This window comes from Chrysochloris asiatica, unplaced genomic scaffold (assembly GCF_000296735.1).
Source record: "Chrysochloris asiatica unplaced genomic scaffold, ChrAsi1.0 scaffold00042, whole genome shotgun sequence".
In the NCBI taxonomy this organism is placed as follows: Eukaryota; Metazoa; Chordata; class Mammalia; order Afrosoricida; family Chrysochloridae; genus Chrysochloris; species Chrysochloris asiatica.
The window spans coordinates 2104400-2120640 of record NW_006408560.1 but is presented as its reverse complement, the minus strand read 5'-3'; the positions used below and the strand labels follow the sequence as shown (position 1 = coordinate 2120640).

General features: G+C 40.4%; 1 protein-coding gene across 1 annotated transcript in view; it reads left to right on the top strand.

Annotated features, from left to right (window-relative positions):
• The window catches only part of TBX15 (T-box 15), a 133561-nt gene extending 129858 nt beyond the window's left edge, over positions 1-3703 (top strand). Inside the window, exon 8 of the mRNA XM_006861303.1 lies at positions 2792-3703. Within this exon, the coding sequence (XP_006861365.1) occupies positions 2792-3576 (785 nt within the window). The 3' untranslated portion in view covers positions 3577-3703. The remainder of the gene's footprint in view (positions 1-2791) is intronic.
• The last annotated feature ends 12538 nt before the right edge of the window (positions 3704-16241 follow it).

Genomic DNA, 16241 nt, shown 5'->3' with positions numbered 1-16241 from the left:
CAGCCACTCCTCAGACTTGCTCTATAGGGTCGCTATGAATTGGGACCAGCTCGATGGCATTTAATAACATTTAATAACTACACAGTAGAATCACTTGGGGAGCTTTTAAAACAATACTTTATTGACCCAGAAGTCCCATTCCCAGAGATTCTCATTTACTTGGTTTAGGTGAAGTCCGGAAGTATTAGTATTTTTTAAAGCTCTCAGGTGAGTCTTACATGCAGCCAAGCTTGCAAAGCCTAAGTTTCATACAATCCCGTATTTCTAGAGGAAGTAACTTAAACCCAGAGAGACATACTAGGGTTTGGGGTAGTGGTCTTGGTGGTAGTTAGTGAGACAGAGTTGTGAGTAAAACCCAAATCTCCTGACTTTCAGGTCAATTTTTGGTTATGTTTGACTGCCTGTCCTTATAACTCTCCCCAAATCCAAACATTCCATTTACTGTGTTTTTCGTGTCCCCGTGACTGAACAGGGAGATTGCTAGGGCCTTTAGAGTACCGTAATTTCATTTCAGGTTAGCCTTGTTTTCTCTGGCTTGCTCTTATAATTGTGCTCACAATGGCTTTTTTGTTTTTGTTTTTTATCTGTTTAGATTTTAATCTGTCTTAAACAACAACAACAAATGTAACGCTATCCAAGAATATCTTGTTGGTTGGTACTAAAGCTATATGCTTACATGCTTAAATAGCACATTTCTGATTGGCCAGCCATCTTTTTTTAAGTAACCGCTTTATTGAGATGAAATTCATATACCATGTAATTCAGTCACTTAAAGTATATAATTAAGTGGGTTTTAGTATAATAGTCACAGAGTTATGAAACATCACAACAATCAATTTTATCATCCTAGGGGAAAAAAATCAAACTCCTGTACCCATTAGCAGTAACTCATTTATCCTTGCCCCGACCCCAGGCAAACACTAATTAACTTTCTGTCTCAGTGGATTTGTCTAGTATGAACATATTTTTTTAAAGTTTGTATTGTGAATTGAGTGACAGTTTACATGGGAGAACATCAGCTTTACACATTCATCCTATTCGTATTTAATTTCATTGCAATGACAACAATCCCCTCCATGCATCATCATTCAACAACATTGGCTTCCATTCCCTCTGTTTTTTTTTGTTTTTTGTTTTTTTCATGTGCACCGAAGCACTCAGGAATATATAACCCTTCAAACAAACAAAGGGCATACACTGTAAGCCTGCCCCCCTCTGGCCACCAGCACACAGCTCCTCTCCCTCCTTGAGTTGAGAGTCCCCAGCCACTCCTTCTCTCTATGTCATTGTCTGCCTCCATGTCTGGCATTTCTGCTTCTCTGGGTAGGGTCCCTGCCCTCCGCTCTTCTCCCTTGATGGTTCCAGGGTCCTCTGCTCCTGGGCTGCAAGATCAACCGCTCCCCTTCTTTTGTTGCAAAACATCCACCTTTACATTTGCAACAATCACAATCAGTCTTGATACCAAGTATTCACTATTGAACCACAAGAGTCTTATCCCCATCTCCTTTCACCAGACCTTTCTAGACAGGCTGGAAACCACTCAGTGGAGATTCTACCTTCCCCTGCACCCTCTGAAACTAAGCTCCCTCTTGAAAACGTGTAAGCCAATCATTTTGTGCCTTTGTAGCCTCCCCCCACCCCATTTTTGGTAGCCAATGTCTAAGTTGCCCATCCCTGTCAACCCTGTGTACAGAAGGGGTGGAGATGATTCTTGCTGAAAAGATTCGTTCCCTCTTTTAAGCTACTACTTCCATAAGTATAGGTCAAGTTCATTGAATTGTAGTGGATTACACTTTTTTCCCTCTTCTTTCTTCCTCTAGTTGAGTTCTGATCATTCAGCCATTGAAGCTAGGTCAAATGGGTACTATCTGCAAGTATGGGCATTCTTGTGCATCTCCCCTCACTTCATATCAGCCTCACAATGTTTTTATTTGACAGAACTTTCATCTCATATACTCATCCCCACTACCTGAGCCCCTCTGCTCAGTACTTCCAGGTCTCAGCCCTGACTTTTTATCCTGCTCTAATACCCATTTTCTTTTGAGATTATGTATGTATTATATGTATCCTACATATAAAACATCTTTATTTTTTTAGTATCCTGTATTTTTTTGCTAAAAGACTAAATATGGTAAAGTAGGCACCTTCCTCAGATAAAATGTATATTTAATATATTTCTACTGAAAATGGTAAATATTGCACTAGGATTTTAATGCTTATTACCAGAGATCTTATTTGAAGGCGAATTTGAAGGTGAGAAATTCAAAATGAATAATGGAAGGTTTGTTTTATATTTTATTTAACAGGTCTTACTAAGGCTCCTACATAATGAATTAAGCAATAGTGTGTTCTTTCCCACCCCACCCCCCCAGTCTGTTTTTTGTCTCTTGGTCAGGGGTGGGTTAGGGGTGGGTTAGGGGTGGTGGGGGTGGTGGACCAGGTGGAATCACCCAATAGAAATCTGCTGGGTTCAAAGAAAGCAATGGTTCTGTTAAAATCAGCCCATTTAGGACATATGAGGAATCCTGTGCATGGCTTCTAGCTGGCCTAGACAGACTAACCTTAAACCTCTGTCTCAATGGTAACCTGTTGCTTTGGAGTCGATTCTGCATCACGGGGCCCCATCATTCACTAAGTACAACTGTACCATAGGATTTTCAATGCCAATATACCTTCCGGAAGTAGATTGCTGGGGCTGTCTTCTGCAGAGCCACTGGGTGGGCTTGAAACACCAACCTTTATGCCACCCAAGGACCTTTTGTCTTAATGATATTTATGTTTTATTTTTCAGGGGGCAGCACAGGCACATCCCCAACCACCTCCAGCACTGGGACACCATCCCCTTCAGCTTCTTCTCACCTTTTATCTCCATCCTGTTCTCCCCCAACCTTTCATTTGGCCCCCAACACTTTCAACGTGGGCTGCCGAGAGAGCCAGCTGTGTAATCTAAACCTCTCTGATTATCCACCCTGTGCCCGAAGCAACATGGCTGCCTTGCAGAGTTACCCAGGGCTGAGTGACAGTGGTTACAATAGGCTCCAGAGTGGCACCGCTGCAGCAGCTCAGCCCTCAGAAACCTTCATGCCTCAGAGGACTCCATCTCTGATCTCAGGAATACCAACTCCTCCCTCGTTGCCTAGCAACAGCAAGATGGAAGCCTACGGTGGCCAGTTGGGGTCCTTCCCCACTTCCCAGTTTCAGTATGTCATGCAGGCAGGCAATGCAGCCTCCAGTTCCTCCTCACCACACATGTTTGGGGGCAGCCACATGCAGCAGAGCTCCTACAATGCCTTCTCCCTACACAACCCCTACAATCTGTATGGATACAATTTCCCTACCTCCCCCAGGCTAGCTGCAAGCCCAGAAAAACTGAGCGCTTCTCAAAGCACTTTACTCTGTTCTTCCCCCTCCAACGGAGCTTTTGGAGAGAGGCAGTACCTGCCCACAGGGATGGAGCACAGCATGCACATGATTAGCCCTTCACCCAATAACCAGCAGGCGACCAACACCTGTGATGGCCGGCAGTATGGGGCGGTCCCAGGCTCTTCCTCCCAGATGTCGGTGCACATGGTTTAATAGCCAGTCAGATACCGCAGAGCCTACGGCCCCCAGAGTCTCCCTGGGCAGATCCTCCTCTTTGGGAACCCTTTGATAAAGAGAAACTATACTTTTTTTTTTGTTTGGGAGGAAGAAAACATACCCAGGAACAACAAGAGATACTTTTAAGCTATCTGCAGTGGGATCATCCCCAACCCAGTGGCCATTCTTCTGCCGTCCCAAACCTTAGCTTTACAAAGCACTGTCTACTCGAGAGTGGCCTTTGAAGAGACTGAATAATCATTTTCTAATAATATGTTAAGAGAGATGCTAGAGTGTAGCAGCCATGACAAGTCAGACACACATAGACCTACCTATACATACATACACACATACATACATATTTACACACACACAGACATACATGCACACTGACTGAACTGGGCGAACTCTTTGAAGAGGGAGGCCCAGAATGGGTGCTTTCACAAAGAATTTGTCTATGTACAACACTAGATGGACTGATTCTAAAATAGCTGCAGCTTGCCCTGTTACTGGAAGGAACTGTGTCTCCTGGAACTGTTTCCCATTGATGAAGATGGAAAGACATCAGTACTGCAACTGGACTGGACTGCCTGAACAAGTTTGCTTTTAAACTTTGGCTCTCTTCATTCAGTGTGCTATTGTTGATGTTCCCAATGGTGCCCATGAAAAGAGGGAGTGAGAGCAGCTGAGCAGGAAAGACAGAGAAAGAATAGCGAGCAAGAGGGACGTGGAGAGCAAGACTGAGAGAGAAGGTGTGAGCAATGTTTTGATTTACCAAGGAAGATTTTTGGTTTTGTTTTTGTTTGTTTTTCTTTTCCTCTACAGGCTATAAAAGGGATGGTGGTGTTACTGAGGATTAAACCTCTTTGGAATGCTGTTGCTTGATGCCTTCTGCACAGGGGTGCATGGCCAGGGCACTGGTGAGAGGGAACGGGGCAAGGAATCTTGAGTCAACTGCTCTGAACATTGTGAGCCAGAAGAGAGGTGCACCCAATGGGAATTGCCAATTCCACAGCATGCAGCCTGGCAGGGGGAGGGGAACAGAAGGAGTGTGAAGAAGGAAGAGTTTCATAATCCCAACAGATAACACCAAGAGCAGAGGTGACAAACAGAAGAAGCCTGGCCTATCGCATGCCCGGTCCAGAAACCTGCCATGGATCACCTGGCCCCTGGTCTCTGTGGTAGAAGAAATCCCTTCCTATCCCAGGGAATTACAGATGGGCCTTCTATACCCTTCCATCTGCCCTTAGATCTCCGTGTTTATCAAATAGCTCGTTGCATTTTGAAGTTTTGGGGTTGTTGTTTTTTTCCCCCCTTCTTCCCCTCAAATCTTTTAATGACAAGAAAATAAGTGAAGCTTGGTGTAAGCTAAACTTTTTAAGTGGTGTGGAAATGCAGATAATACCAAGTAAAATAATACAGATATTATTAAGATTTTTTGGTTTTGAGGTGTTGTAGATAATTGTATTTATGTGCCTAGTGGGGAATTCAATATTATGAATATTAAAAAAGGGGGCAATAAAAAGGGTATGTAAGATATGTATGAAGAAAAGGTGTATAAAAATTTGCCCTTATGCAAGGAACTCTGTTTCTAAGTGCCAAGCACAGAAAGCCGCTAAATAAAATCTTTGCAATTGTTTTTTTTTGTGCGTTTGTTAAGACCAGACCAAAGCCAAAACAAACAAAAATACATCTGGAATAGCCATGTGAACTCAGCACTTCATAAATACTACTTCATGTGATTCTTATACAAAGTCATGAAGTAAATCTTACCAAAATTGCTATCGAAAAGCACAAAATTATTTGTAGAGGGTTAAAAAGAGGGAAACATTGCATTCAGAAATATGGAAAGCTATATGGTGGATATGTTAAGAAACAATAGCTTCATATTTTAATATTTCTAATAAAGGCTTAAGAAAAGGCTAAATAAATTTGTACCCGGTCCTCAGGTAGAAAGTGATAGAGCTAGCTGGCTGTTTGAGGGTAGGGTTTGTGCAATTAGCACTATATCATTCTGCTGAAATCCCAGCATTTCTGAGAGGTACTTGGACAACCAGGGAAGATTATTCCCAATCCATTTAAGGGGTGAAGATAAGAGCCCCTCTGAAGCTGGACTTCACTTATTTCATTGTAAGTATGGAGTTCGTAGCCTAGTGCTGATCCTGCAATGCCACACCAGGACTCCGTCATGCACAATTTGTTGTTCTTAAGTGCTGTCAAGTTGGTTCTGACTCAGAGAGACCCTATAAAGGGTTTCTGAGGAGCTGCTGGTGAGTTTGAACTGCAAACCTTGTGGTTCAAACAGACCTTGAGGTGCATTATCCTGCAGCACCACACCAGGACTCCTTATCATGCATAATGTTATTGTTGTTGTGAAGTGCTGTCAAGTCAGTTCCGACTCATAGTGACCCTGTATAGGGTTTCCAAGGAGTGGCTGGTGAGCTTGAACCACTGATCTAATGGTTCAAACTGATCTGTAGTCCAGCACATTAATGCCTAGCACCACACGAGAACTACATTATGTATAATAGAGGGATAAAAAAGAATGTCATGGGTCCTTTCTTGAAAGGGTTTAGTTTTTTCTTGAAAGGGTTTAGATAGTCATGTACCTATGAGGGTAAATCATAAAAGACTGTCTCTAGACTTCCCGTTCATTTTAAATAAAATGTGTTTAAACCCGTTTCTGTAATCAGTGTATGGCTGCAGACAAGCTCTCTCAAAAAAAGGATACTTTTTTTTTTTTTTAATATCAGGGCTAATATAAAAATTTTAACAAAACTCAAGTGGATGTCTTCCCCAATCATTGAAGTTTTGCTGTAAGCTTGTAAGAATACCACAGTACATAAAACAATAGGTTTTAGAAGAATCAAGTATTTTAAGGAAGGCTGAGAAGACCTCAAAGATGAGCCAAGAGATGGACGATAGTTAATTTTGACAAATGAAGAATTCTGTGGCTTATGTCCAAAAACTGGTGGACAAAGACTACAGAATTAACATTGATGTGACAGCTACTGAAGTTGGGATTCTACATAGTTCAGCATTTCAGACTTCATTGAACATCTTGGTCTTAGCAAGCTTTCAGCTCAATTGGCACCAAAAACATTGTGGGAAGATCAATTAGATCAACTAACTGATCTTTCCAGCAGTCTTTTAAGCAAAATGGAAGCTAATGAAGGTGATTTTATAGACAAATCATAACCAAGGATGAGCCTTGGATTTTTCAATAGGATCCAGAGAGCAAGGTTCAATCAAAACATGGTTTCTGGGGGGATCTGTTAGGCCAATTAAACTCAAGGCAGAGAAGTTAGCTCAGGTTGTGGTGACCACTGTTTTAGGTTCTAAAGGACTCCTAGAAGGAACTCTGGTAGCATAGTGGTTACAAATTGGGCTGCTAATCTCAAGGTCAGCAGTTTGAAACTACTAGCTGTTATGTGGGAGAAAGATGGGGCTTTCTGCTCTGGTAAAGATTTACAGCCTTGGAAACTCGATACAGGGTTACCATGAGTTGGAACCTACTCAACAGCATTTAACAACAACAAAGGAATAAAGGAATTCTGAAATAAAAAAAAATAAAGTCATTATAACCTTCTATACTTTTGAATAGCACTGGACAACAACAACAAAGAAGTAATCTTAATAGATTCTCTCAAAGGACACAGGACAATCATGAAGTCTTATTATAAATAAGTTTTGAGAAAATAATAGCTGTACTGGTGAGCAAAAGGCCAGGATAATTGCACCGAGGAAGGTTTTTCTATTATGACAATGGACCCACCCATTCTCTGAAGGTAGCAAGGGCGGTCCTACAAGAATTTTGTTGGGAAACCTTACCCCATCCACTCTACAGTCCTGATATTGCCCCTTCAGATTTCTTTTTGTTCCCCTAACAACAACAACAACAAAAAACATTTAAAATGAACACAATTTGAGTCCCTCGAGAATGCCAAAATTGCTGTCTTGATGTGTTGTAAATCGAAAAGTACAAAATTATTTGTAGAGGATTAAAGAGAGGGAAACATTGCATTCAGAAACATGCAAACCTATATGGAAGATATGTCAAGAAACAATAGCTTCATATTTTAATATTTTTAATAAAGGCTTCTATGGTTTTGTTGAAATAATTTTCAACTTAACCTTGTATTAGACAAATGATATAGAAGACTTTAAAAATCAGACAAGATCCTCAATGTAAGAAAGTGAGATGGGAATTGTTTTCATTTGAGGAGATAAAATTTAATTGAACTTTAAAGAATGCTTAACATTTTTATAGAGGTAAAAAAAAATTAGGTTCAGAATAAAATGATATTTTAAAAGATAAAATAAGTTATGGAGAAAAAAATGATAGCATCTCAATTTAAGCAGAATAATTTAATAAAGCTGGAGACATGCAGAACTTATTTGCTGCCTGTAGATTGGTATCCTTTTCTATGGCATATTTTCATGGGTGGGAGTGTTGAGCCTGAAACCCAAGAGCAGAGCTCTTTGGTTCCTGCAAAATGTTTGATTCATCACTTATTACTCTGAAGATTTCAAATTGCTGTACCAATGGTAATCAGCAAACTAGACAAGAGTTGGTTTCACAAGAAAAGCCAACCACAAAGATAAATTTTCACAAAAACTTTTAAGCTTATGATTGTCAGAAATTTGATTTTTAGAAAGGGTTATGACCTTGACCAGCCTCATTCATTCATCCTGCTCAACTCAATAAATACTTATTTAATGCCTACTCTATGCCGGCGTGTGCTCTAGACACCGAGGACAGTGCAGTGAACAATTAATTAGGCAAGGTCCTGCCTTTAAGGATCTTGTGGCCTTGTGAGAGATTGATATCGAATATACTAGCATATAAATGAATAATTTATTTTCAGATTACAACAATTACTTTCAAGAAATCTAAAACCATAAATTGATAGAGTGTGGCTGGGGGAAGGAGTCTTATTTAGATAGGATTGTCAAAGAGAATTGTGTTAAGTGGTTGACATATGAGTTGGTGGTACGCATGTAGAAACTATCTTGTTGTTAAGTGCCGTTGAGTTGATTCCTACCCATAGGGACCATGAACAGAGTATCCAAGGAGTGACTGGTGAGTCTGAACCACTCTCCCTGTGATTCATATCATCTTTGCAGTCTAGCACATTAACTCACAGTGCCACACCAGGACTGCAGAAATTATCTTAGAATTTGCATATTTAATCTTGAGCTCAGAGAAGCTCTATCCTTATTGGAAGATGTGATCTGCTGGACTTGCATTAGCTAAACCAGGCATTTTTGCCTTTCCAGTGGATTTATAGCCTTGTTGTTTATCTGCTGAAACCTGCTGCCGGCCTTCTAAGAGTGGGACCATTTAGAAACATGACACATCACAACATATCTTCTGTATGATCCCAGTAAAGTCCTATTTTCATGACCTCCTTGGCAAAATATGAAAGTCCCCTCTTCTATCTGACTATGGTAAAAAGTTAAAATAAATGATCAGTTAATTAACAACAACAAAATTAGATTGATTAACAAAAACTAATAAAAAAAGTATTAAATATGGATTGGGATTCTACAGTGTTCTCAGAATTGTTTTATGTAAAATAGAAATATAGGAAATTTTTACCTTCAAGGAGATTTTAGCCTAGTTAAAGAATCAAGTTATATGCCAATAAAACAGTGAATAATGAAGGTATTAATTGATGGTAAAGACATACATGCTACAGTATTTCATAAGGAACCTAATTTTTATTGAGTATTACATACTGCACATTATCTTAGGTAATCCATGCAACCACCCTACAGAACTCCCACCCCCCATTTTATAGATGGAGAAACAAACTTATTGAAGGTAGTAACTTGAACAAAATCACAGAGCTTGCAAGTAACAAAGAAAGGACTTGAACCACAGCCTCTCCACTACTATATTTTTTTCAAAAATGAGATTCATAAAGAATATAATAAATAAAAAGAACCTGGGTGGCAGAATGGTTAACCACTCAGCTGTTCATTGAAAAGCTGATGGTTTGAACCCACCGAGAAGTTTCACTGTAAAAAGACCTGGTGATCTGTTCCCATAAAGAGTGTTGTTGTTAAGTGCTGTGCAGTTGGTTCAAACTCACAATGACTCTGTATAGGTTTTCCAGGCTCTAAATATTTGCAGAAGCAGAAAGTCTCATCTTTCTTCCTCAGAGCAGCTGGTGGGTTTAAACTGCTGACTTGTGGTTTGCAGTCCAGTGCTTACCCTGTAGAGCCACTGTTCTGGCTGTCAGCAATTGTATGTACAACAGAATGAAAAACTGCTTGGTACTGTGCCATCCTTACAATGCTGTTATGCTTGAGCCCGTTGTTGCTGCTACTATGTCAATCCATCTCATTGGGGCTCTTCATCTGTTTTGCTGTCCCTCCACTTTACCAAGCTTGACGTCCTTCTACAGGGACTGGTCTCTCCTGATAGTATGAGAGACAAGTATGGTCATTTTGGCTTCTAAGGCGCATACTGGTTGTACTTCTTCCAACACAGATTTGTTTGTTCTTCTGGCAGTCTATGGTACCTTTAAACTTCTTTTCCAACATCATAACTCAAATGCATCAATTCTTCTATGGTCTACCTTAGTCATTGTCCAACTTTTACATGCATATGAGACTACTGAAAATATTATGGCTTGAGTTAGGCCCATCTTAGTTCACATACTGACATCTTTGCTCTTGAACACTTTAAAGAGGTCTTGTGCAGCAGGTTTGCCTAATGCAATACATTGTTTGATTTCTTGACTGCTGTTTCTGAGTGTTAATGGTGGGTCCAAGCAAAATGAAATCTTTGATGACTTTAATCTTTTCTCTATTTATCGTGATGTTATCTTTTAGTCCAGTTGTGAGGATTTTTGTTTCTTTACATTGAGGTGCCCCCATACTGAAGATCTTCATCAGTAAATATTTTAAATTCTCTTTGCTTTCAGCAAGCAAGGTTGTATCATTTGCACATTGCAGGGTGTTAATGAGTCTTCCTCCAATCCTGATACCATGTTCCTCTTCATATAATTGAACTTCTTGGTTTATTTGCTCAGCATACGGACTGAATAAATACGGTGAAAGAATACAATCCTGGCACACATCTTTCCTCATTTTAAATCATTCAGTATCCCCTAGTTCTGTTTGAACAACTACCTCTTGGTTTACGTGTAGGTTTCTCATGAGCACAATTAAGTATTCTGGAAAAATTCTCCATAGTGTTGTCCATAGCTTGTCATGATCCACACAGTTGAAAGCCTTTGCATAGTCAATAAAGCACAGATAAACGTTTTTCTGGTATTCTCTGATTTCAGACAAGATCCATCTAATGTCAACTGTTATATCCCTCATTCCATGTCTTCTTCTGAATCTGGCTTGAACTTCTCATTGTTGTTGTTAAGTATCATGGAGTCAGTTCCAACTCACAGTGACCCTGCATAGGGTTTCTGAGGCTGTAAATCTTCATGGAAGCAGAAAGCCTCATATTTCTCCCGCGAAACAGCTTGTAGTTTCAAACTGCTGACCTTGGGGTTAGCAGCCTGATTCGTAACCACTATGCTACACTGTTGCAGCCATTTTTTGAGTTATTTTTGGCAAAAATTTACTTGCATGTGATATTAATGATATTGGCTGATGACTTCTGCATTCTGTTGGGTCCCCTCTCTTTGGAATGGGCACAAATATGTATCTCCTCCAATCAGTTGGCCAAGCATCCAAATTTCTTGGCATAGATGAGTAAGTGCCTCCAATGCTGCTTCAGTTTACAGATGGATTTCAATTTGTATTCCATCAATTCGCAGTGCATTGTTCTTTGTCAATGCCTTGAGTGCACATTTTACTTCTTCCTTTAATACCATTTATTCTTGATCATATGCAACCTCTTGAAATGGTTAAACATAGAACATTTCTTTTTGATACAGTGACTGTATGTATATTCCTTCCAACTTCTTTTGATGCTTTTTGTATCTTTCAATATTTTGCCTGAAGAATTTTTCAGTATTGCAAGACAAGGATTGAAGATTTCCCCTCAGTTCTTTCAGCTTGAGGAATGCTGAGCGCGTTCTTCCCTTTTGGTATTCTAACTTCAGATCTTTGCACATTTCATTATAACATTTGATTTGGTCTTCCTAGGCTGCCCTTTGAAAATTTCTGTTCAGCTCTTTTACCTTCTCATTTCTTCCATTTGCTTTAGCATCTCTATGCTGAAGGGCAAGTATCAGAGTCTCTTCTAAAGATTACAGCCTGAAAAACCCTCTGGGGGCACTTCTAGTCCATCACATTGGCTTGCTATGAGTTGGAACTGACTCAACAGCACTTAACAATAACAATTGGTGACATCAAATTGATTTTTTGACTCATAGCAACCCTGTATAGGGTGAATTTGAACTACCGACCTTCTAGTTCAAACTGACCTTGTCCAGTGCATTATCTTGCAGTGGCACACCAGAACTCCTACCTAAGTATAACAACATAAAAAAGAGATAAGTTTTCATGGAGAAGGTTGGATTTGAGTTGTTATTTGAAGAATTTGTGGAAATTGCATAAACTGAGGAGAAAGGTGTGAAAGTGGAGGCACTGAAGACAGAATGCTTAGTATTTATATATAGAACAATGAGCTATGCAGTAGGGTGGGGACAGGATTTTTATGCTCATAAATCAAATCTCAAAAATATCCTCTCCACTTCTCCGGACATCATGACTCTGGGTCCCCATTTTCTATGTGACGTGCGTTCCCTCCAGTGTCTCTATGGGAACCTTCAACTTGGGAATGACCAATAAGGGCTGGTTTATGGTGCTGGAGTCAAACTATACCCTCCCTGACCCAAGGACAGTTTCAGCTGCTGTACTCTCTGAGGTGGACTCTATAATACAGCCCCTTGCTTTCTCAAGCCAGGCACACAGTGCCACATGGGATCATGAAAGAGGACTTCACTGCTTAAGGCCGAAAAAACATTCATCATGTTTTCCTTCTTAGCTCATTTTACTGCTCATAGCACTCATCTTTTATGGGCCAGCCTAGCAGCATTTCCCACTTCAGATGCTTCCCACTCACACTTTCTGCTTTTATGACTTTATTGCATGCTCTGCAAAGGCACAGAAAACCAAAGGATTTTGAGTTGTGTGTGTGTGTGTATGTTTTAACCTAGTGATTCCAAAGTGGATAAAGGGGTCTGTCAGAGGATTGCCAAGCCAACCCTCCAGTAGTCTCACTCCAGGGAAAGTTTCTGGACTCTATGAAGAAAATTTTTAGAGTTTTCCCCATCTGGCTATGCTGTATATTTTCCTCAAACGATAGGCAGCTAAAACCCATCTTAAGAACCCCTTAGTAATGCAGTAGATAAGCCCACAGATCTTTGTGGCTTAGCACATTAAATGTTTATTTTTCATTCATATCACCATTCAACTTGATATTCCTAGATTGTTGTTGTTGTTAAGTGCCGTCGAGTTGGTTCTGACCCATAGCGACCCTGAACAGGGTTTCCGAGGCTGTAAATCTATATGGGAGCAGAAAATCTTTACGGGAGCATCTTTCGCCCGTGGAGCAGCTTGTAGTTTCAAACAGCTGACCTTGCAGTTCGCAACCCAATTCATAACCACTATGCTACCAGAGCTCTTTTCCAAGCAGTGATTCAGAGAATCAGATTCCTTCATTTTGTAACTTCTCTATCTTCAAAACATAGTTTGTTGTCTCTCCATTTAGCTAACAGATGGAAAAGGAATGGAAGATTCAACATTTACTTATGGTCTGTTGCTTGGCTTGGCTACATGACTTCTTCCTCATTACAATGACTAGAATTCCAAGGGTCACAACTAACTGCAAAGAAGCCTGGGAAATAGAGTCAAGCTGTGAGCCTTGGAAGAGAAATAAACCAAGTTTTTAGGCATTAATGAGTCTCTTGCAGCCTCTGTGCCAACCTAACCTTATTTTTAAGATCTGCTTTTCCTATGAAGAGACCAGTAAGTAAGGGCAAGGCTAACTTTTATCTCCAGCTTCCAGACTACTTTGAAAACCAACCTGAAGCAGTTGATTTTACCCCACTGGAGTTTAGTTCATTTTTAAGGTTTATCTTTCTCTAGGTGTTCTTTCCTATTCTCTTCAAGCATCCTGAGGCCTCATAAAATGCAGAGTATGTTTTTGTATGAAGGCAAACAAAGCCTTGGAAATTGATGGAGTACAAACGGAAATCTTTCAACTAACTGAGGCAGGACTAGAGGCACTCACTCACTTATGCCAAGAAATTTGGAAACTTAGTAGTTTAAGAATATCCTCCATTATGTATTTTAACAAAGCTACCCTCAAGTAAAATGGAAGGTGTTGAAATTGGCAAAGACTATCTCTTTCTGGAGTCCTGGTGTGGCACTGTAGGATAAGTGCTGGATCACAAGGTTGGTTTGAACTACAAGGTCGGTGGTTCAAATTCACCAGCTGCTTCTCAGAAACCCTATACAGGGTTGCTATGTGTCAAGACCGACTCAATGGCACTTCCAACAAGAAGAAGCTAGGAACATAAGGCTTGTATGGTAGGGCTATGGTTGGAAGGTTGAGACAAAGGGTGAAGAAACCATTTATCATATTGATAGTGATGGTATTTGTGTACCACCCAGTATAGGGTTTCTGAGGCTGTAAATCATTATGGGAGCAGAAAGCCTCATATTTCTCTGCAGGAGTGACTGGTATATTCAAACTACCGATCTTGCAGTTAGCAGCCCATCTTGTCATTCATTACACGATCAGAGCTCCTTATGCATCATATTAGGTGGTTTGATTTGATAATGTCCATGAAGCCCAGTGCAGCTTTTTGGAGGTTTCAAGGATGATGTTGCTAGAGGATGTTGAGCTACAAACCAAACTAAAACTCAATCCAAGTGCTACTAAAATTTCCATGCCTCCCACCATGTTAAAGCCTGGGGGAAAGTCAGTCCCCACTGCCCTCCTCCATAAGACCTTGCAAATAAAGTTATGCTTTGAGGGTTAAACTAATGAACTAGCCTTTCTGTGGTGACAGCTCTGAGTGTGTGCCCTTCTTTCTGAGCATCAACACAAGTCATACTTAACATTATGTAATGGTGAAACTGGCAATAAAAAGAACTTGTGGAAAAGAGTTAATTCACATCCCTGGAACTTATATTCACCCCAAATTCGCTCAATTAAATCATCAATAATGGCTCATTAACTTGTAGTGAACACCTCTTGTGTATAGGGCAGAGTGTTATGTGTTGGTAATATATAGGTAAATAAAAGCATACCATTTAGGAGTTCATAGTCTAGTAGTGGAAACAGAAATAATAGTAAGCAAACAAGGGCTTTATGGGACCACAGAAGAGAAGTAATAAGATCAAGTCTTTGTTTGGAGAAGGGCTCCGGGGGAGAATGATGGAAAGCAAGACTCCTTAACACAACCATGGGTTAAGTTGAGGACCAGTGATTGTTATCAGGCTGGCTTATAGAAAGTCCCAAGGAAATGCAGAAGCTCAGTATCAGTATGCCTGTGGAATTCAGGGAAATTTTATATCAGAGGAAATGACTGGAATTTTAGGAAATAGCAACACATGGTCTAAGATTTAAATTTCAATGCGCCAGGTGTCATAGGATATGTGGAAGCTTGGTTTGAGAAGTGTTGGGCAGCTCAAGGACAACAAGTGGCAGTTTCATAGAAACACGTAGGGCATTCATCATTTTGTCAGGTCTTTAGATCCATCACTATGCCACAAAGATTGTAGGAGTCCCAGTAGAACTTTCACTCCTCTTGTATATTGGGAGAACAATAACATGCACGACCATCTTCACAGAGGAAGACTGATGACATGACAATGTGAATAGATACTTAACCCACCACAGAATAGGCTAACACAGAGTGAAAAGGTCACTTGTGGGAAGGTGTGAGATGTGTGGGGAAAGCCAAATCACAGAAGAGTTACCCATGCCAGGGCCAAGTCAAGCAATATTCAATAAGAGCCGTCTTGCCTGTCCAGGCATTTCATAAGCCCACACTCAAGAGTGCTAGCAGGACCCAGAGATCCAAAATTATGAGTTATTTAACTTGGCCCCCAGCATGACTAGCTCTTTTGTGACTTGGCAGTTCTTGGGGATGTCACACCTTCATTCTATTGGGCTTTACTGCAGAATATTTTTTTAGGTGCATTTTATGCCTTCAATGACATAGTCTTTTCTGTTTAGAGAAATAATTAAAGAAGACCCAGTAGTAGGGAATGTATTCATTCCAGCTCATTATCTCAGGAAAAAAAGCAGCTTGCAAAAAGCTGTATCACAGGATCACAAACTCAAGTGGGACCTGCTTTTCCAAACAAAACCATCCTTTTTCTTGCACTAGGCACCTATCAGAGTGAAGATTTATGTGGACATTAAGAAGGAAGTGGGTGGATGGTAGAGTAACTCTTAGGCTTAACCTAAGAGCATAGATCCTCAGCTCTAGCTCTCCTGAAGCTCACATCAAGAAACCTAGAAAACCAGATTTATAGGATTTTTAAGTCTAAGATCAGTCATCTGTTCCAAGGGAGCACAGATTGCACAAACTGTCCAAGCACAGAATGGAACACTGCTGTGATTAGAGGAGAACAGGAAGCTGGCCCCAAGACAAGATTCAGAAATCTAGAGCAATAAGAAATCAACAAATATTTCTGAGAAGCCTAGAGACTCTGTAGGAGACTGATCT